General features: G+C 29.8%; 1 protein-coding gene across 5 annotated transcripts in view; it reads right to left on the bottom strand.

The window, feature by feature from the left end:
- The window catches only part of LOC106468560 (transient receptor potential cation channel trpm-like), a 112,770-nt gene that overhangs the window by 48,200 nt on the left and 41,738 nt on the right, over positions 1–22,832 (bottom strand). For all 5 annotated transcript variants that reach the window (XM_022397626.1, XM_022397622.1, XM_022397607.1 and 2 more), the window contains 11 exons: positions 19,418–19,500; positions 17,475–17,670; positions 16,771–16,984; positions 16,207–16,334; positions 8,763–8,934; positions 7,492–7,675; positions 7,077–7,200; positions 5,580–5,652; positions 4,211–4,311; positions 2,955–3,089; positions 1,220–1,270 (listed from right to left, as the gene is read on the bottom strand). In XM_022397626.1, coding sequence (XP_022253334.1) covers positions 1,220–1,270; positions 2,955–3,089; positions 4,211–4,311; positions 5,580–5,652; positions 7,077–7,200; positions 7,492–7,675; positions 8,763–8,934; positions 16,207–16,334; positions 16,771–16,984; positions 17,475–17,670; positions 19,418–19,500 — 1,461 coding nt within the window. The remainder of the gene's footprint in view (positions 1–1,219; positions 1,271–2,954; positions 3,090–4,210; positions 4,312–5,579; positions 5,653–7,076; positions 7,201–7,491; positions 7,676–8,762; positions 8,935–16,206; positions 16,335–16,770; positions 16,985–17,474; positions 17,671–19,417; positions 19,501–22,832) is intronic.

Consider the following 22,832-nt stretch of genomic DNA (forward strand, 5'->3'; position numbering starts at 1 on the left):
CTACAGTACAGAAGGTACAATAATAAGATACTATTGTTGAAATACACAAAATATAGTAATGATATAGAATATTCTAAAATTTAACACTGTATAATCATAACAGAAGATTTACTACCATTTATATAATAAATTTACACAATAAATATATCAAAATAAACTTGAATCCTCACTGTTTTTATCAACTGATCCTGTGTTGAAGAAGGAATATTGACTATAATTCAAAATTTACTACACAAAATATGGTTTTAGTAAAATGTAAATGTCTGTCGTACACAAAAAATCAGATGTGTTACAAAAGTATTTATACTAAAGATATGTCTATGAATTTATAGCTTCAGTTTGAATCAGACTTTGACAAGTCAAAGTGTAAGACTAAAAACATTGTATAGTTTGCATACTGTATTTGCATAATCTCTAAAACTTCCAAAATATATATATATATACAGTTTCTTCAGTATCCCTGTATAATGTATCTGGTATTTACTCTCCTCTAATACAAACTCAATAATGTGGAGTAAAATGAATAGTTCATAACTCCAAACTCAAATATATAAAACTATGTAAAAGGTTATGGGATACACATGCACATAGGAATAAACCGCTTTCAAAGCATCACAGGCCATTTTTCACTATAAAAATGTTCCCAAATAAACTTAATATTTCTTCAAAGTTAGCCATAGTATACTTTTTAGATGTACCTTAAGTACACTGTGGGTAACTCTGAAAACAAACATTAAGGTTGTTAAGGATAAATCTTTATACCAGTTTAATAAAGAACAGTAAGTAAGAAAAAAGATTCTAGGTTTGTTATATATATTCATCTTGAACCTATAGTTTATATATGGTCTGCAATTTCATTAACAGAAATATGTGAGTTTTGATAACTTCATTCAAGAACAATATGAATTTAATAAGAAAAAACTAGATAAAAGCTTATAATCTTCTTTGTATAATAAAAGCTGAATATACGAATATTAACGAATGTCTTCACATTCTCTTTGCTAGTAATATTTTCATTTTACACTATCAAGATGAAAGCAAGTACTATTTAATATAATTTATTCTTGAATTTAAAATAAAAACACTAAACTTCGCTTAATGTTACTATAAAAATAACTGTCTATTGCATAAAACTGTTTCAATGCATGCTTTCTTTCTCTATATCTTTACTTAAACATATATTTTACATACAATGAATTAACTGTGTGCAGCAACTTACTTTTTTGACATCTCTTACCAGGTATTGTAAAGTGTTGGTAGGACCATATTTCTAAAGCATATAAGAAAAAACATCAATATAAATTATAAGGTATTTTTATTTTAGATGGTTTTGGTTAACAGTGTGTACTAGATTGCAAAGTTTATGAAAATTAAAATATGTAAATACTTCCTTTTATTATTATTATAATTAGCTAAATAAACAAGTAAAAATAAAGTCCAGGTTATGCTTCTGCTAATCTAAAATATGGAGGCTTCAAACTTTGAAATTTATAGCCATTTGATGGGACAAGTGGATTTACTCCACGGCTTCACAAAAGTCTAGAAAAGATCAACTTCTTAATTTAATTTTTTGGTGGATAATTGACACTTTTGGGGGACCAGCCCGATATGTTTTATGCACTAAAACAGTTAAATTATTTATCTAGTTATTTCACATTGCACTTCTGTGTGATTTCAATATGAAAATAATAATTCAAAGGTGCGTCTTAAAACAATGTTATACTCAATGCAAACAAAAATTACTTGTTATTTCCAATAGTGGTCCTGTTAGTACTATCGGTACTGACAAACAAAACACATGCAAAATAACAAGTCATAGCCTAACACCTAATATTTTTGTCTATGATTGTTACTTTAAACATTTATGTACCTAAAATAATATGTAAAATATATTTTTCACCTTACACAAGATGTAATGAACACCAGATTGACGCATACTCCTCTGTATAAGGTACAAAATATAAAACATACTACAAATGTTCATTATGTTACGCTAAAAAATCAAAATTGATTAATTTTTACAGTAACAAAAGTACTGTTTATCTATAACACAAATTAACAAGTTTTTAGCTTAATTTTTTTTAAAAGTTGATCCTGTAAAAAATAAAATTTCTGTAACATTTTCATTCTTAAAGATTCAAAAAAATACTGATATTTAACTCAATAAAAAACCTGAAGCACAACAAAAAAAGGTAAAAACTTCCAACATTTAAAAAAACATGCTTCATTAGCTTTAGAGATAGAAATATTGCATTTGATAGAATCTTACTGACTGAGACTTAACCTCATTTCTCTTGAAATGATGAATATCTGGGGCATAAACCATTTTTTATGTTATCTAACTTTAGATTTAATAGATAACTATAACATAAATTGTTCTCCTCATTTCCATCAACTGACCTGATGACAGACTGCAGCATTAACCATTATTTCCACAAATTACAATAAAGAACTTGAGTATGAAATGTTCTTTCTTTTGCTGCTAAAGCCACTGTTTGCACAATCAGCTTTATATTTGATAAACAGCTGTTATGTGAAGTGTATCTCTACTATTGCTGAAACATCTGTTCTTAGGACTTACCATAAATTTGATAAAAAAAAATAAAAGAATTCTAGCCTGAAATGCTTGCTCCTATTCTTGCTTAAACCACTGTTCACATGTTGAACTTTGATAATAACTGTGGTAGAAAGTGTTATCCTATTTTCTATCTCTAGAACTAATGAAATTATGCCATACAATACCGTCCTATTATATTTAGTTAATTTCGTTAGATCTCCTTTTTTTTTGTACTTATAATCCTTGATACCTTAATCCATTTTACTGATAAAAATATATTAATCCTTATAAACATGCAAATATTATTCAAATGCAGAGATCTGTAGAAGTTTAACAACTGGAAATTTTTATCTCTGCTAATGGAAGTATTCAGAACCTACAATCCAGTATTACTTACAGTATTATATAGCTCTTCTAACCTAGGTATGGTAAGAAATTTCTGCATCGTGACACCATTCTCCTGAAGTAATTTGACAAAGTCTACTCTATCTAACACCAGGGCATCCATCATTGCAATTTCTAAAGATCCTGGCTGATGACAGTAAAAAAACAAACAAACACTTTTTCATTATGTGTGCTATCTGTCTTTCTCTTCTACTGCATACTTTGAATATTTTGTTAATTTAAAGAAAATGTCTTTAGAGTGAATTAGTAACTTTTTTAACATATGACTATCTTTGTAAAAGCACATCTATTCAATACACAAGATCTTAAATACAACTTCATTCATAAAATCAAGTCCTGATTCTTATGATAAATACCAATTTCAACTTTCATAATAGATACCTCCATTTAGCTTATAAATTAACATAAAAATGCTCTTTTATATTATAAAATAATAACTCTGACATATGGATATGGCACTCATTCTATTAACATTTAGAATTTTCATCCTGTAGCCTGATGTTGGTTGTGTTATTGTGAAAGAAATGAAAGAAAAATTCTGAATAACTGAAAATATTTTTGGAACTTGTATGAACCTATTTTGGAAAAATCATTCAATTACAATACATTGTACATGTACCAACAGTGTGTATTATATATATCATACAACGTCCCATTAAGTAATACTTGGTTCCTACACAGTAGCCTTTTATGTACGAAAAGAAATAGAAGGCTCAAAGTAGAAAACTTTGAAACATAAATAATCATACTGCACCTCTCAATGTTGAACAATAATTTTGGTTACTGTTAATAAAAAATGGAAAAACTTAATAATCCTAACATTTAAAAGCAATTTCAAAGATAAACTTTACAATTTATACCTTCTAAATCTTAAAAATCTTACTAAAATTTAATAGTTTTATAATAAAAATATGTATAAATCATAAACAATAATATCAACTAAAGGTATCTAAGGTTTTCTCCAATGTACAGAGAGTGAAAGAAAAATAAGCAAAACAATATTAGTCTAACAAAACTATAATATCAAGGTATATGTATCTGCAAAAACAGTAGCTCTGATAAGCTTAGGTATTGAGAGAAGGCCTCTTTGGCAATATCTAACAACTAATACATTTATTTAGAGAAATGCACAAAATCCACATTGAGCCAGTTAAGAGTGATATGTTTAATATTATGACCTGTCTTGTACTATATTAATTTTGTATTGTAGGTTATGTATCATAAGTGCCGAGAAAGAAAGAAACTCACTGGCCATTCCTGCCCATAAACAAAAATCTCTGATCGAGCAATATCTGCTCGATTCCATGTTAAAGCCAAACTTAGTTGATCTGGTGGAGGTAGGTGATGTCCTGTGAGGAGAAATAACACTAGAAAGTCAGACTTATAGGTGATGTTTTATTGCAAGATACAGTAGTAAAAAATTAGAAATTAGAGTGATGTTCTATGATAAAATATAACACTAAAAAGTCAAACTTATAGAAGATAATAGGTAACAAAGTTTTGTATTAAAAGATATAGAAGAATAATAGTTATAGGTGATATCCAGTAGCAAAGAATAGCAACAGCTATCAAGAATTATATGTGGTCATTTTGATGGAAGATATCAAGTCAAAATCAAAGTTTAAAGTTGTTCATTGTATGTAAAGAAACACCAATAAACAGAATTATCATGTGGCATCCAATCTGGAGGTATATAAAAATGAACAGTAATGCATATAATTGTTGGTGCACTTTTGTAGAAAAATAGAAATAAAAACATAGTTATAGACGGTGTGCTTTGTCAGGAGACATAGATTAACCCTCAAGTCATCAGAAGACCCTAAAAAATGGAATGTTGGTAAAATAGTTTAGTCTCTAAAAAGTAGCTTATTTATCATCCTTTAGACTGGCTAGTTTATTACTATCTCTATCTAACTTAGTGTGTTACATTCCATACGATCCATGAGTGTCTTGTTTGATTGTAATTCTTTGATCACACTGTCTCATAGATGTTGGTTATAAAGGAGTATGATAGCAAATACAATACTGAGATTCAATACAAAGACGATTAATTATAAATTATGATCCAATGACTATGTTGGCCAAAGAAGATTACTGAAGTCACTGTGAGCTCTACATACGAATTTTGGAAAATTTCAGTGGAGTAGATTCTAAAATGCTGGCCATTAAGTTCGAAGCACTTATCGATTCGAAGTTAATGGCCAGCAATACAAACAATTATTTTAATAAGGAAAAGGGAATTACATTTTTTTATTGTTATTCAAAATCCCTATAGGGTGCACCTTTTGTCCTATCCTGTACACTTCTTTTAAAAGAGAGAAAATATAGGAAAGAATCTTATGAACATAAAAACTGTGATTAAAAAATTATAATTTTAGAAACTTGATTTTTAATACTTTTAAATAAGCAGATTTTAAAGATAGACAAGCATGAGTCACATTGTTAAATAAAATGAAATGTAAAAATTAAAATACTAAATATACATGAAAAAATGTGAAAATCTTCATCCTATCACAAAAAGTTGTAACTATAAAATTACAAACGAACGAACAGTAATTATTTGAAATCCTAATTGAAAAACTTAAATTCCCAATTTGTTCAGATGTACACAAATTACCTTTTAGCAAAGCTGTCAGTATTGCTTGGTCAAGTTCTCTACACGGCCCTTCACCCATTCTGAATACAGTGATCTAGAATATGTATTACAACAGTTTATTTTAGGATGGAAGAATGCAATTTTAAATTCTATCTCAATAAATTACAATAACACAAGTAGTTTTGGTCGGTTTCCTTCAATTGTATTAAAATTAACATTTACGTATCTTATATACAATCTTTACTCGTCTGGAAAATTACATAATTCAGTTATCAGTATTAACTTTCCTATCATAATCACTTTTCAGAAGTGAGCTTTAACACTTTTTCAAAGCAACATATCTTTAAATTTGGAAACTATATTAAACTGAAAAGTCTCGACCAGAAATAAAAGAAAATCTGCAAAAGAATTGTACAAAAGACATATTTATGTACTGCTTATGTATAAATTAAAATGCATATAACATTTTAAATTATAGGATTGTAATAGAAGCTATGTAGAAGTTTTGGGGGTGTGCTGTGTTTATTTGGTTATCAGTGACAGTTTCATAAAAGCAGGCTACAAAAAAATATAAAACTTAGTCTTTGAGTAACAAACTGATTTTTAGAGACAAAACATTTTTTTAGTTTGCCCTTAGAATGCCTACTATTCACTATAAAACTTCAACAAATCTGATAATCTCTTCTAAATGCATTTATTATTTATTTTTGAGCATGTATAACTGTAAAGTTTTCTTTTTTTTTCTACATCAAAGCTCACACGCATTAAAAGACATGATATTTGAATCACCACTTTTAGTTTTTTTACATAATATATCCCTGTCAACCATAACACAAACATTTCACTGCAGGCTGTTTATACAACATGAAACTAAATCTGAGATGATCTGACATACTCAAACTATATTTATCTTTAATAATGAAGAATCAATATAAACAGTATTATATCTCAATCTGAATCTTAAATGGATAAGTTAAGCAAAACTTAAAAAACATTTGTAATTTACATGATTTTATCACAAGCTTCAACCCTACTGGTTTCCTGTGCATTGCTAGCGCTTGGCACTTAAGCTGCAACTTTTAAAGTATTATATTTTATTGTAGTATCAACAGGTTTTTTTTTTTTTCAACAAGTCGTTTACAATTTTCCACCTCTATGAAAATTTCTCAGCATTCCAAGTGATGATTTATGAAGTAATGTTAATGGTATCAACTGTCACTCTTGTAATCAAATCTCTACTACCATATACAAATTATAACAAGTGAAGTATCAGGTGCATAATACAAAAACAAACAATATTGCAATGATTAGTTATTTTGGTTTTTTCAACATAAATTCATTTTAAAACACTTGGATTTCAAATGACCAATAAATGGATACTTTCAATGTAACTGTTATAAATTGGAGCAAATGAAATGAGGACAAACCTTATCAAATCTTAACAGTCTCTTCTCTATCTCTCTCAGAAAACATCCCAAAAATTACAATTAAAATAAGTAGTAAAATTAAACTAAGTACCAAGTCTTTGCGTCGAACACAAGATACCAGCTCTTTGTAGACTTGTTCAGCTTGATCTTTATTGAGTTGAAAAGTTTTCTCAATCGTTGCAATCAACTGGTCCTTCATGTTGTCAATCATCATTCTGTTATAACCATAAAATTAAAACTATCAACTAACATTTCCTGTATAGATGCACTTTCCAAAATATAGATGAAATCTGTTATCCTTTGCAAATTACTTGCTGAAGATCATATATTTAATAACAAATTTTGACATTTTCTGAGTTAGTACTACTTACACAATATAAAAAAAGAACAATCATGATTATCATTGCTTGTTTCATTATCACAGACATGATATATAATAACTAATTTTATCATCTTTTAGGCCTAGGAATATTTACATATATATCATAACACCTAAAGAAACCCACTCATCATCGTGGATATATTTCTGGGTGAAAGCCAAGAGGTCAGCAGCTCTTCCACTTCCATCACAAACAACTACAGGTACTGGTGGGGTATCTGTAACATATTCTAACACTGAACGAATGGTATTAAGTCCTCCTTCCACCACCACACACACAACAGGAACTCCACAACTTCTCATGTCACTACCTAATATAAGCAATGGAGAAATGAACCCTTCTTTTACAAATACATTCTTCTAATTGATTACACAAAACATTATGAATAAAGTGAATAATTAAGAGAAATACTGAAATTTCTGATATTACTTAAAGTTTTGACAAGAAAAACAACTGATGAAAAATGGTTGATTTAGAAGCAACAAAACAATTCTAGCACCAATAAAAAAACTAGGGATACATACAAAATACAAAAGGTAAATTTAACATAAATCCATTTTGGCAAGTTCTCAATTGATCAATTCCTTTACATTCTTCATTTTGTGACAACATTCATGGTTCAAAGAAATGTCAAACAATAAAGATATAGCTCTAAAGTGTACCAAAAATATTCGAATAACACGAGTAGTTAAACTAAAATTAGATCTACTTTTATTTTGGACATGTTTGTACTTTTCAATTAGGCTGCTAAATGTTAGCATAACTTAACACATGTATGTCAGCGATGTAGGTTGAGTCATTCTATAATTTGTTTGTGTTATGTTTATTTAATGAAAAAAAAGATTTCATTTGATATGTGTTTTCTCTTTATTTGTCATGTATTTTCAATATTTACTGAAAGTTCTTTATATGTTCCTAACACCTTATTGATTAACATCATTAGTGTTACTTCTTTCACCAATATAGGAAGTAAATACTACATACTGTTCAGCATTTACTGCCTGTACTATAATTTCAGTAAAAACATTTAATGAAAGGCCTATTCCTCTACATTAAATTAAAACATAATTACTGCATACATATATAAACAGTATTTAAGAAATTTTTGTATTTTAGTTGTTGTTTTTGAAAAGTAATTCCTCAAAGAAAGTTAAAAAGATAAACAGTGAAAGACAACTTATGAAAGACTAATATGTGATGATGAGTTTATGTTCACTTTTTATTAAACCCAAGATTTTCAGATGTATATGTAAACTGAACCATCATACAGTAACAGTAAGTTTTCAATCATCTGCTTTCTACGATGCTGAACATTAACTTCATACCCAAGGACATACTAATCAATGCTTTCTAAGCTTTTACAAAAATCACAAAGATCTCAGCTTAAACATACTTACGTGCATATATCTTTTGCTTAGAGATGTACTTTTCAAGCTTCTTCCTCAGGGCAATTTCGGCTCCATACTTGCCCACTGATCCATTGTCAACCAAGATGAAATATGAATGGTGGTTGTTTAGCACAGCAAGTCGGCTCTTAGGAGATGAAATGCTATGATAAGGAACCACCACCTGAGGTAAAAAAAACATTACCATTAATCTCCTTTATTGAAATACGAGACATTTTAGTGAAAATCATTATCTATATATATCTTGCTTAACTAAATATTAGATTTTGACATATAAAATACTGCAATAAGCAAATAACACTTATCTTTAGAGACTTTATTTTTAATTAACTATACACAGGACCTTTATCTACTAGTTAGATTTGCTGGGGCTCAGTTTAATAGAAATATGTCAAATAAACTGTAGTTACCCAACAATTAAAATATTTACTCAAAGCTATCATCTAAAGGGCAAGTTTCATGAATTACTTTAAATTTTTTCATATTTTAATTAACAAATAATAAAAATTTATGAATCTGGAAGAAATTTGGTCAGGGAACATTATTTACTTGTTCAGAATAGACTGATGTTAAGCTTTGAATGTAATAAGAGACGTCTCTCACAATGTCAAACACATAATGGACCTTGAAATTGTAATACAGTTATGAAGTTTATCAATTATTACTTATTCATATAAAGAAAACTCAATTTCATTTGCAAGATACAGGTATAAAATTTATATAAGTTTATTAGTCAAATGTAAATGTTAAAATTCTTATTGACTTTTATTTTCTTGTTGGCATTTAGAGAAGAAGAAAGGACAAACATGATGTTTAGACCTCTTCTGAATCAACAATGTTTATCCAATAGTTTTCAAAGAAATAGGCAAGCTTTTTACAGTCACATTCCTGCATTTATGATCTATCTTGTATGTTTGAATTATGTTTAATAACCATGTTTCAGTATCATAAAAACTTTTAAAATAGCTATTGAAAAAAAGTTTTTGATACGAGGTAATTTTTAAAAACATGAAACAACCTGTAAAAAATATAAGATTGAATGCAAACTAAAGTTATTTATCTGTTAAAACTCTGTGGAATAAAAATGCTTTCTATAAATGAATATATGGGTGGAAATAAAATATTTTTCAGTAAAAGTTTTGTGTCTTTCACAAAAATGATCTTAATCACTTTTTTATTTGTATTCTTCACTCCAGTTTCATCTTATTCTTGGCATGCTACTATTTGCTAATAGCAATTACGGTAAACAGAGAAAATGTATTTCAACAATGACCTGAAACAGCTTAACCTGTACTGTACAAAAAAGTGGCATAGACCAGATCTGCATGAAACCTTGCAAATACGATTTTTCCACACAAAAAGAATATGTTTTTTAAAATATTAAATTTTAGGACCTCATAGTTAACACACTTAAAAACTCGTTTATGCGCAAAATTGTTTGTTTGTCATTGAGCACAAACATACACAGTCATCATCACAATGGGCTATCTGTGCTGTGCTCTCCACAAGTAATTGAAACTCGATTTGTAGTGGTACGAACACTCAGACTTACTGCTGAGCTACTGAGGGGTGCACAAAATCTAACTCTCATGAACTGGTAGACCACTTCTGCAGAGAACCCCCCCACAATTATTAAAAAAAGATTTTTGAACACTAAATAAGATTATTAATATTTTACTACAAATTGACTCCTGAACAATGAAACATTTAAATAACTAATTTCTGCATCAAGAAAAAAAAGAAGAAATTTTTTTTAAACAAAAAAAAAGGAAATTCAAAATAATTTATATAAAAAAACAAAATACTTTATTACAAAAAAATTATGAATGAAAAGGTCCAGCATACAACTTTCAGATGATAGACATTTAGAGTCTTGGTACTAAAGTTCAAGTTGAATTGATTTTATGCTGGTCACTACTAGTGGGGTACACATATTGCATCATATTTAGTAATTTTATGCTGTCTATGTAATATGTATAAGACACCACTAGTAATTAGTAGATTAATTATTGACAGTATTTTTGTTTATACTTTTTGTGTTGTTATATAAAATTAAAGACCCTGCAATCAATTAAGTGACTGAGCGACACACACTTTGGTAGATAAATAGTTTAGAAAAATGTATTTAAAAGCCAATGAGGTCCACATGTACAATTAATCCCATAGTTAACTTAATTTAAAAGAATTAAAGTATCACAGATGGTATAGTGTAGAGGTATCTCCTAACCAATAACATTTAACGCAGTTTTAAAACTAATTCTCTTTAAATAATACTGAGGAAAGAACAATCTAAGTGACTAACTGTTATAAAATTCATTTTATGTTGGAAAATGCTAAAAACATTATTTAATGTATTTAGTAACTCATGAAAGATTGTTCATTAAAATAGATCAAACCAATGAATAAATTAATTTTGCTAATAAGTATTTAATATTTGAAATAAAATGCTTCCTGTCTTTCTAATTTCATAAATTAATTATTTATTTTCCAGATTTTTCAATGAATAATTTTAAATGTGATTTACAGATTTAAGTATTTTTGTAAGTTAAGATATATATAACTAAAAACTAAAGGAGGCAATTTTTTCATATTAAAACTTTACTATGTAATATTATTTATCAACAGCCTAAGATTATTATGGTATTGGTTTCGTTAAATAATATGAATAAGAATATTTTGGTATTTTTTAAGCAACATATGTTGTACTGTGTTGTATTGTAAAACCAACTTGATAACTTGTAAAAAAAGAGAATATTTCAAGTCAACACAATCTAATGATGTTTGAAATCAGTGGAGTTAGTGTGAAGGATGTTCTTGTGCTCGACTTGATTCTATTGGTTAAGAACCCCTGGTGTCTGTTGTTTTTTTACTGGATCAGTGGAGCCTAAACAAATGCTGATTTCAGTTCTTGGACCATTCTTCTTTGTTAACAATTCTGCAGTTTTTCCAATCTATGACTCCATTGTTGCCTACATGTTAAACAGTGAGAGATTTGTTGATTTTCGTTACTTGGATTGCATCTTGGAGTTATTTCATTTGTTGTCCCAAATATCTGACTCTTTCTCCCATGTATTTAACTCCACAGTTGGTGTTTTGTAAATTATTTCTTTAGCTTTAAGTTGTTTTAGTGAGTTTAAGGGCTGAAGAAGTTTGGATGGATCTATACTGGACTTGAACTTGAAATATCTTGCAAGTCTCCTGGACAGTATAGCTAAGCCTGGATATAAATAGAAGGGCAATGCTAGAACATAATTTTTATTTTAGGTTGCTTGGAAGTTAGTTGTTCTGACTAGCATACTTGTTGATATTCTCAGGATATTTTGAAAGTTGTTTTAACATATAGTTCTTCCTGATTGGAGAAATGTCTTACTTCGAACTTTAAAGTTCAGTTACATAGGCAGAAAGTTTAGCTTCTTTTGTCAGCATATAGGGGAGTTTGCCATGAAAGTGAGGTTTTGACTATGTGTATTGGTCTTCTGTAGATGTTAGTTGTAAAACATGGTTACAGCAAATCATGACATCCACAGGAAGAGAAGGGCTCCACTTGCTTCAAGTTGTAAAGCAATGAAAGAGAATGAAAGACACCTGAAGCACTATCCAACTTCCCATCCAATCAAATATTCAAGTTGTCTATACAATGTCAGGTATTTCATATTATGCTCTAAAGCACTAAATAGTGAAGGAACTATAAGTGCTAGATTTAACGTAAAAGACAGAGTTTAATTATGCTGTTTTTTTTCAATAGAAGCATTCAAAAGTCATGTAAAAAGTAAAACAGATATAAACAACATTTAATACCACATAAAAAATTTAAAAAAATTTCAATTTAGTCAGAACACTTAGTTGAAAGTAACTAATGATTTTACCCACTAAGTCTTTATTTTTTCCATTAAATGCCTTTTTTCAATTTTAACTAGGCTCTTCTAAAACTTATGTAAAAATTGCTTAAAATATACAAAAATAATTTACTTTGTCTAGTAAATAGTAATAAACACACAACAACAACAGTATATGATTATGAAATACTGTAACTGGTAAGTAGATGTTTTGGAATAGGTCAATAGGTTTTGTTCACTGATCATTCCAAAGGAGGTTACTTTTCTTAAGATAAAAGGAAATGGCAATGACTGTGATCAATTAGTGAATAATGTGGATGTATGAGCTGACTCTGTAAGGTGTGAATGTACAGGGTTGGAGTTACTATTGTACAAGTAATTTATACATCACACTTCTGGTAGTAATTTGTAGAGACTGAATTATGACTTCAGCAAGTGAACTGTACGATGAACACTTACAGATTTACAACTGTTGTAGATCACATAGTTCTTCTTAGGTGGAAGTAAAAATCAACCACTCTTAGTATAATGTTCCTGGTTATGAAGTGTAGTTTTCTTAAATAATTGAGAAATAAAAGTTAATGTGGACCAGCTTCAATAAGAAGTTTCCTCTGTGAAAGATGTTAATTTTTTTGTAAAAGTCACTGTCCTGGAAGTTTTTTCTGTGAAAGATATTCATCTTCAGTAGAAGCCACTGTCCTAGGACTTTCTCTGTTAAAATTCACTGTCCTAGAAGTTCTCTGTGAGAGATATTCATCCTCAGTAGAAGCCACTGTCCATGGAACTTTCTACATGAAAAAATGTCCACCTTCAGTAGATGTCACTGTCCTAGAAGTTCTCTGTAAGAGATATTCATCCTCAGTAGAAGCCACTGTCCATGGAACTTTCTACATGAAAAAATGTCCACCTTCAGTACATGATACTGTCCTAGAAGTTCTCTGTGAGAGATATTTATCCTCAGTAGAAGCCACCGTCCATGGAACTTTCTACATGAAAAATGTCCACCTTCAGTAGATGATACTGTCCTAAAAATTATCTGTGAAATATATTCACCTTCCCTATTCTCCAGATAATTTTTTTTTCTGTAAGAATTCTGTCAGTGAGTTTTAATTTTTTACAAAGTGCAGCAGTAACATTTTGTGATAAAAAGCAATTCAACTAACTACGAAATATTTTATAATTTCAAAAGGTGAAATTTGGCAGAGGATTAATTTAGCAAAATAAATTGCCAGATGTAGTTATAATAAACATAAATAATGACATTACAACTTTTTATTTTATTTTTTTACACACAACTGCATCATTCACGGGTACACCAACAGAAAGTTCTGGCAGTTAGAGTGTGCTTATTTTTGTAGCTTTACTGTGTGAACTGCACAGATCTTGTGCAGAAAACTACAAGAATGTGCTCATTCATTACTGTACTACCATTAAAGCGACAGAAGCCATACTCATTTCCCATGGCAATGAAACAACTTCTCAATATTTTAAAGGCCATAAATGGTCGATATTGGGTCAGGAATTATACTGGTACACCTCTTATCTGGAGCACTGCTGCAATAGAATATATATAATTTAAATATGCATAAGAACACTAAGAAGAGTCTGAACCAGTATTTTAATCTGAAAAATTGTGTGACTATGTTTGGTTTGAAGGAAGAATAAACAAATAAAACTATATTCATAACAAATAGTGTGCTAGTCAATCACTCATGTACTACTTACACTATGTAACAACACATTAATATAGCATTCATAAAGAAAACACAAGCAATGATAGTTATGTTTCTTTACTTAATAATACAACACACTAGCCTAAAAAACTGAACTGATGTATAAATAAAACTTTGTAGTGTACAGATGATTCAAAATCATAAAAAAAAAAGAGTACAAATTAGCCAGTATCTAGAAACATATTGTTGCAATCACTTTAGATAACAAAACTAGGTTTTTATTGATAATTAAAAACAGAATGATTTGTTGATTTGTTATGTATTTCTAAGAGATTCAGATTACCATAGCCATGTGGCAATACTCTAGAATTTGGTAAAAGTATAAAATCTTGTGCAATAGATGAAGAAGAAGGATAAAAATAAAAATGATTACATACTTATCATTAGATGAAAGCATTTGAAAGTAAAAAGCATGAATGTTAATATCAGAAGAAGGAAAACAGAAATATTACTGTTACTTAGTGTTTGTTTTAGAGAAAACTAAATGACAAAACAGTGAAGTATTTTACCTTTACTAAAGTAAAATGTTTCAAAACTACAAGATCTTGCATGCTTACATGCATTTTGTAGCAAATGTAGACTAAGTTAAGCTATACAATTTATATACTTGCACTGTGAAAATGAATTTTTCAAGTGGCTACATAAGAAGGAAACATTCTCTCTTATAAATCTAGCCAGATGTTATTCTCCCACTAGATTATGCAATTATGAGGTTCCTTTAAAGTGGACTTGACAATGAATGCAATCTATTCCAAACACATCAAGTTACTCTACAAACATTTCAAATGTTCTTTCAAAAACTTAATGGCCAATTTTCTATCCATTATATATGCATATCTAATAAAAAATAGGATAAACAACAAAAATTTTGTACACTGGTAACAAAAAAACTTAACTAAATTTTAGTTCCAAATAAAATATTTTAAAAATTAAAAATTTTCATGTATGAAGGAAATACATTTTCAACTGTACATATAAAATATGCTTATCAGTAGAAAACTATATTTACATAAAACATTTAATAAATTTTTACTGATATAATGTGAATACTAATAATATGATTCCAAACTTACATTGAAGGTTATTTATTAGGTCTTCACAAAATTAATGTCAGTTTTTTTTAGATGAAAAGTCCCGAACAACTTATATATATCAAAACAAATCATTAATTAAATGAAATAGTCTCCATTCTACTCGATGATGCTTTTCCATCTTACAATCAGGTTGTTAATGCCCTGATTAAAGAAATCACTTGGCTTTGAAGCAAAAAAGCATGTCATTGTCCTCTTTAACACCTTCCACATTTACATTAAGATGATGTTGCAGTAAACGAAAAAAATGGTAATCTGATGGTGCCATATCTGGAGAATATGGTGGGAGGGGGAGAACTTCCCAACCCAACTCCATAATCTTATGTAAAAGAATGTACACCTTTAAATGTATTTAAGCAATAAGTTGCTTGTGGGTCATGACTTTGTTGGTTACAGGGTCCCAAACAAAATACAAGTCACATTAAAAAAAATCAAAATACCATAAATACTACAATTAATCCTCTATATACCACTGAATGTTTTTTTATGTATTTCCCATAAAAAATGAGTGATTTCACCCAGTTTATTTGGTCAGCTCTTTACACTTAATATTATAACAGCCAAAATCTTAAAATTACACATTATGATGCAATACAACCCATCAGTAGTGAATGATATAGAAGCAAATTTGCAGGTTAATAGAGTTAAATACACAATTTAAAGAATATATAAATTAATAATAACAACTAACACAGACATGGTTAAGTGCAATAAAAAATATCTAAGTTCTTAGATTCGTACAATGCATTAAATTTAGAATAGTTTGGTAACTTACATTTTTACCAATTAATTTTTTTCTGTTTTCTATGATTCCCCATGGTGCAATACCTATTGTAACAACCCGTCCACGAAGTCTTGGAGTTCTCTCATTTAAAAGTGCTTCTCCCACATGTCTCATAACACCTAAAATAAGTTAAAATAAAATTCTGTTTTCCCTTCTTAATGAAATGAATGACATTACAGATACTTTTAATGTCCAAAGTTTGCATCAGAGGTAAAATAATATTTATAATGCTTCTGAATATCTAGAATGACTTACACTGAACAATAGAGATAAGATAACATTCACAATACTGCCTAGTGTACAGAATAACATATATTAAAAATTTGTGTTAGTTGAATCACAATTCTATGTATACTTGCACAATGACACACAATGAACACAGAAAGTACAGAATAGAGACATTCACAGAAATGATTAAAGCCATCAACTAAAACAAGCAGTAAATATAGAAAAGGTTTTGTCAAACAAAAAACTAAAATAAGATCTCAAAAAGTGCTCTGTAAAAGAAAGCACACTTTAGCATGAATATCTCTGCAGTAACTCATCCTGACAAACCTGTATTTGTTCCCGCAGTAAAGATCCAAGCACCCGTTGTTTTTGCAGCTTTCACAAATCCTTTCCTCAGAACTCGCTTCAACTTCGGTTGAAGTTCAAAATTTGCCTTTCCTCCATGAACACTAATGAGAAGCTTTGGTAGTTCTAGTTGCCACTCTCTGGTTAAAAGTTGGAGAACCAGCTCAGGCCTCGTATCGTAACTTAGTCGAACATACTGTAAACGCATACAGATTACTTAACCATAACTTATTCTATAAAATAGTAAAATATTAACTTTTTTTTTACCTAATGAAAAATATTTTTTATTCGTGAATTTTGAAATATTTTGATAACCATTTTAAAAACATGTTTGATAACTATGATAAATTCTGTACAAATATATCTAAAGGAAAAACAAAAGTCTGAGAGAAAAATTACACTTCTTTTGAGACATTATGGGAATTATGTTGAGGAGGTTCCCTTGGGGTCACTAACTGTTATGTAGGTAAACATTAGCTTAATTAGTTAGATCACTTTAGTAGAATTATGCCTATAAACTAAAAAGCAATTCCCTCCACCATCTCTCTTTTTTTAGTCTTAACTATCTACAATGATTTTCTAATATTTCATGAATAATACTTATAAACAAAATATAGTTTAAAAGCTATGAACTTAATTACCTCAAACATGCTCCACTTACAACAGGAATATTATTTTATCCCTACCTGGGCTTTAAGAGGATGAGGACTGCCTTGAAACTCAATGATACCAAAAGCATCTGTAGGGTAAGTTTGTGTATGTCGGGAAGAGGCCCAGTGATCTCCACTCGATACTGCTGAAGTCGCACTGTACAAGCTTTGAGCACCTGTGCTGTATGATGCTTGGATAGTATGCGATTGCAATGTCTGTCCACATCCACACCTAGTGGATAGTTTTAAACTATTAATAAAATATCTTGATCAAAATGAAATTACAAAATTATTAAAATTTTTAGCCATGGATTGAAAGATTTTTGATGAAGTTTTATTATAGATGTTCAGTCACCTGATAATTTCATCAACAGCCACTTTTAGAAACTCATATTTTGCTAAGAAAGTGTATTATTAATGTTTTAGAGCTTTATCATAAGAAAATTATTTTTAATGAATAAATAATGAACAAGATTTTAAATAAAAATTATATATTACTCCTAAATTCCTGTGACTTTTACTTACTCTGGGTATTTAATTCACTGGGTAAAATGTGAAATCTAAAGTGATAGATTGAATCTGTTAATGACAGGAGTAGTTACTTTCCATATACACAAAAATTGTAGTCAGCAAAATAAAGATTTTCACAAGATGCACCAAAAATAATGAGAAGTACTAATGTGAAAAGAATATAGAAACACTAAAAATGCAGCAAAAACATAAGGAAACACCAAAATTTATGAAAAATACTAACACAAATAGAACATTGGAACTCAACAAAATGCAGCAAAAAATATTATTATGAATATTAAAGTCAATAAGATACAAAAACCTTACAGATTGCAGTAGAAAAGGTGAGAAATATTAGTCAATTAAACACTAACCCCATGAGCTCAGGCAAATATGTGAAATATACAGTTAAGGTTAAAAAATCACCAAAATCTCAAATTTATGCCTAACACAGAAGAGAAGTATTAAATAAAAAAACAACAACAAAATCACTGAAATTTCACAAACTGCATCCACAATAATGAGAAATGTACAACAAAAGACAAAGAACACTGAAAACTTATAAATTGCAGTAATAACAGTTGATGAAAAGTCATTAAACACAATGAAGTCTTTCTAAATTGTGGCAAGACTCCTCTTTTCAGTTTGAGTTGCATTTACTAAATCTAATAATTTTTATTTTACATAGAACATAAATTAAACAAGAATATGAAGATTCCTCAAGTCTCATAATAATACATATAAATCAAAAGCCAAGTTTATTTTTATGTCAGCATGAAAAAACTTTTACATGTTCGAACATGTTTCCTGTTGTTAAACATACTACTTTTTTGCTGTAGAACCATTTAAAATAATACATAATGAAGCAATAACCTTATCCAAACAGTAAAAATATTTCATTTTTAATAACAAAACAATGTAAAATATCTGGTGCTACGATAATGTTTTTATGATTTACAATTAAATTAGGAGTGTTTTTCACTTCTGCTTGAGGGATGGTATCTTTAAATTCTGTGAAACTACCTACAATAGCCAAGAGACAATTGTTTGCTCCAGCCTACATAATGTAAAATGTATAAGGTGTGAACAAACAACTTTAAAATTTGAAATGTCCTTTCTTTACTTTCGTTACTTTGTCAATGAATTACCATCTTGATGAGCCTAAACTTTCTCTTTCATCTCATGTAAAACTTCATTTGTATAATGGGTTGATTAAATTCTATCATACAAATATTCTTGTTTTAATCCTACACATGCTGACTTCAACAATGTCACTACAGACAATGACATTAAAACTTTTGTCAGTATATTTTAGTCAACTTCTCATAATGTAACCATTACTGAATATCACCTTTAGGAGTCATACCACACTGAGCTTTATCTGTGACTTATCCTGACAATGACTTTACTTGTTGAACATAATACTAGAAACCACAGAAACAAAATATGATAAAGAATTTTTATCGTACCTGCTGTTGTCTTTCCCTGAAGGAATGTATTTGATGCATTCTCTTTTATGAAAATTGGCTTCAATCCATGAAGTTGTCTGTGTCTACATTACAACAGTCATACAACAACATATAAAAACAAAACTATTTTACTTGAAAATAATAATATATAAATTAATCTTTCATTCATAAATAAAACACTATTTTTATATAACATTTACATTTTATGTCAAATGATTGGTGAAAATTTCAACAGAAAACTTTTACCAAGTTACAAAATTGAACCTGTTGTCAGTAGTTACATACTTGATAAAACCCCATAATATCTATAACTGTCTGGTTATGATAAAAACAACTAGTGTTTTAATTACTAGAACAGTGATATGAAACCAATCACTCATTCTACACTCTATTAGGAAAGAAAGCAAAGAAAATGTGAACAGTTAGTTGAAACAATATAATAAAGTTTTAAATGTTTATAATCCTATAATATTACCATGAACTATTCAACAAGCCTATTGACATACAAACAAAATATGTATGGATGTACAGCAAAAACAAATTAAACATTTGCATAACTGTAGTATGTACACCAAATTTTAAGATAAACTCAGCAAATTCTTTATCAGCTATAGTATGAATTTTGTTACCACAGTACTCCTATTAAAAGGATGGTCCCTTAAAACAATATATATATATATATATATATATATATATTGGACATTGGAAATACTTTGAAAATGGGGAGGGAAAAAGTTTTATTATAAAAAGTGAACAATATAGGAATCCCAACTCCTCATTGTGTGAAAATGAACAGCACCAGAGTACAGTCACATGTTGACAGTCTACACCATGATTCTTCGTCATGCAGAAAATCCCATACTAGTATTATGCCTCTAAACGTTTTTCTTGTTGTTGGTAAGTAGAAAACTGCACAATTGGACTATTTGTTCTGTGCCCACCACCAATATCAAAACCTGGTTTTTAGCGTTATAAACCACCAGACTTACCACTGAACTACTTTGGAGGGGGAACCTCTAAAAGATGATGAAATCCTACTGTACCCAGTGGTAATAATGTGACTCCAGTCAGGGCACTAAGGAGTGAAGTACAAAGACCGGGTGGTGATGACTAGCTGCCTTCCCTCTAGTCTTTCATTGCTAAATTAGGGACGGCTAGCGCAGATAGCCCTCGTGTAGCTTTGCGCGAAATTAAAAACAAACAAACCTTTATGGATTATGTAATAATCTATATTCATTATATCTCGATGTGTTTCAACTATCATTGTTTTATTTTACGAGAAGTATGTACAAATCAAAGGTTTGGCTAGTCAATGATAATTTATGCTAAATTGTAGCAAACCCACATGCAAGGTTCTAAAGGAATACATGAAATTGGTATCGCTAATAATAAATGCGGTGGTTGTGGAAGAAAAACAAAACTCCCTTGCGAGATAAGTAATGACAACGGATTTTACCAATGACCTTGCTATAAATACAAGTGTGAAAATTCACCATTTACCTGCCATTACTCCTGGTTTGCAACTCCTTTGTGCTTTCTGTGCTTGAGTGTTTCTATAATTATTTCCAATACTGTGTATTAATTAGTATACGAACATCAACTTGCGACAACGCATAAAGTGCAGTGGAACCTCCCTTATTCCGAGGTTTTTAATGACACAATATGTAGTGTACATTAAACAAGACATTCATATTTCGTGAGGTTCGGCACATCTAACTTCAAAATCGTTCCTTCGTTTATGTCATATTTTGTATTTATGTTCAAAGTTGCAAACTCATATTAGTTTTATAGCACGTTGCTAAGCGAGGCAGCAATAAAAACTCCCTCTATGCTTACCAGTTGGTTACATAAATTTCATGAAATGAGGTCAATGTTGGATTTCCGAGAGTACTGGTGGTTATTAAACCATAAACCATCACGACTAAGATTATTCTGTCAATTTAAAGTTGAAATATAAGGATACGAGAAAAGATACAGGTATGGTTAAGTTATTGAACCTCTGAAATACCTACAGAACATCACTTTTACGGAAAGTTGAGAGAAAATACTAACAAAACAGCAACAACAACAAAAAAAACTGTTCTTAAGTTTGCTGTAAAAGCAAATTCTAGTTTATCATTATGCCATCTAGGGTTCCAGTACAGTATTTGTATAAGTTTAGAAAAAAAAAACGACCTTTATACTCCAGATATTTATAAAAGATCTTTCTTTATTTTAACCAACGTTTCGCTTTTGCGGCTTCATCAGGGTTAATACATCTTTACCATTATTTTTCATACGTAAGGCCTCAAATTTATAAAATTAACAAAAAGATGTTACATTAGGAAAATCACTGACCTGTGGTTTTCTAGACATAAACCCATCGGTAACTGCAGAGGTAGTAAACTTTGATTTGTCTGTGAAGAGGTACAGAAATCCAATGGCATTGCTGCCAATTCTGATTTGAAGTAGGTCTTTGCAACCTTAAGCTAGACTTATAAATATGTTTCTAACCGTTTGGGCATTGATAATAAATCATCGTGCTGTTACTATGTACATAATTAGTTCGTGTATACAGAGTGTTACTTACTTGGTGTTTTTGACCATTTCACAACCTTATTCAAGCTATACAGTGTACAGATCAATTTTAAAATAGTTTTCCTCATTATGGATCTGGGTACACCAAAATGAGCAGCCACTTGTATGCATGTTTGTTTATCCGATCTCCAACAGAACAGCTCCAACATTTGAACAGCTCTACATAAAAAGCTGTACTTTCAACAAAGACCCTGTCCGCTTTCATAAGGTAACTTTGTCACACAATTATATGAACACAATAACTAAGCCTGAAGCAAATGAATAAAAGTAACCACATGTGAAAAAGAAATGGATAACTTTATTTCCAGGGAGTTTTCTTTGTTTTGAATTTCATGCAAAACCACTCGAGGGCTATCTGCACTAGCCGTCCCTAAATTAGGAATGATAGACAAGAGGGAAGGCAGCTAATCAATATCACCAGCCACCAACTATTTTACCATCGAAGAGTGGGATTGACCGTCACATTATAGCGTCTCCATGGCTAAAAGGGGGAAGCATATTCGGTTACGGGGATTCAAACTGCGAGTCGAGCGCCCTAACCACCAGGCCATGCAAGGCCTCTTTCCAGGGGGTATCAAATTCAAAAACCACTGAAACAACTCCGAATTCTCATAACAAGACACGTGAAATATTCACGGAAATAATGAAAAGGGCATTTTTCCAGACCATATTAAGTGCTTCTTTCCTTAACTTTTCCTAGTTCTTTTGTGTATACAATATATATATATATATATATATATATATCTACTAACTAAAAAGTTAACGTAACAAACTAATAAGTAGTATTAACCAAAACGAAAAACTAAGTTACTATTACTAGTATATTATACTTATATTA

This window comes from Limulus polyphemus, unplaced genomic scaffold (assembly GCF_000517525.1).
Source record: "Limulus polyphemus unplaced genomic scaffold, Limulus_polyphemus-2.1.2 Scaffold89, whole genome shotgun sequence".
NCBI lineage: Eukaryota > Metazoa > Arthropoda > Merostomata > Xiphosura > Limulidae > Limulus > Limulus polyphemus.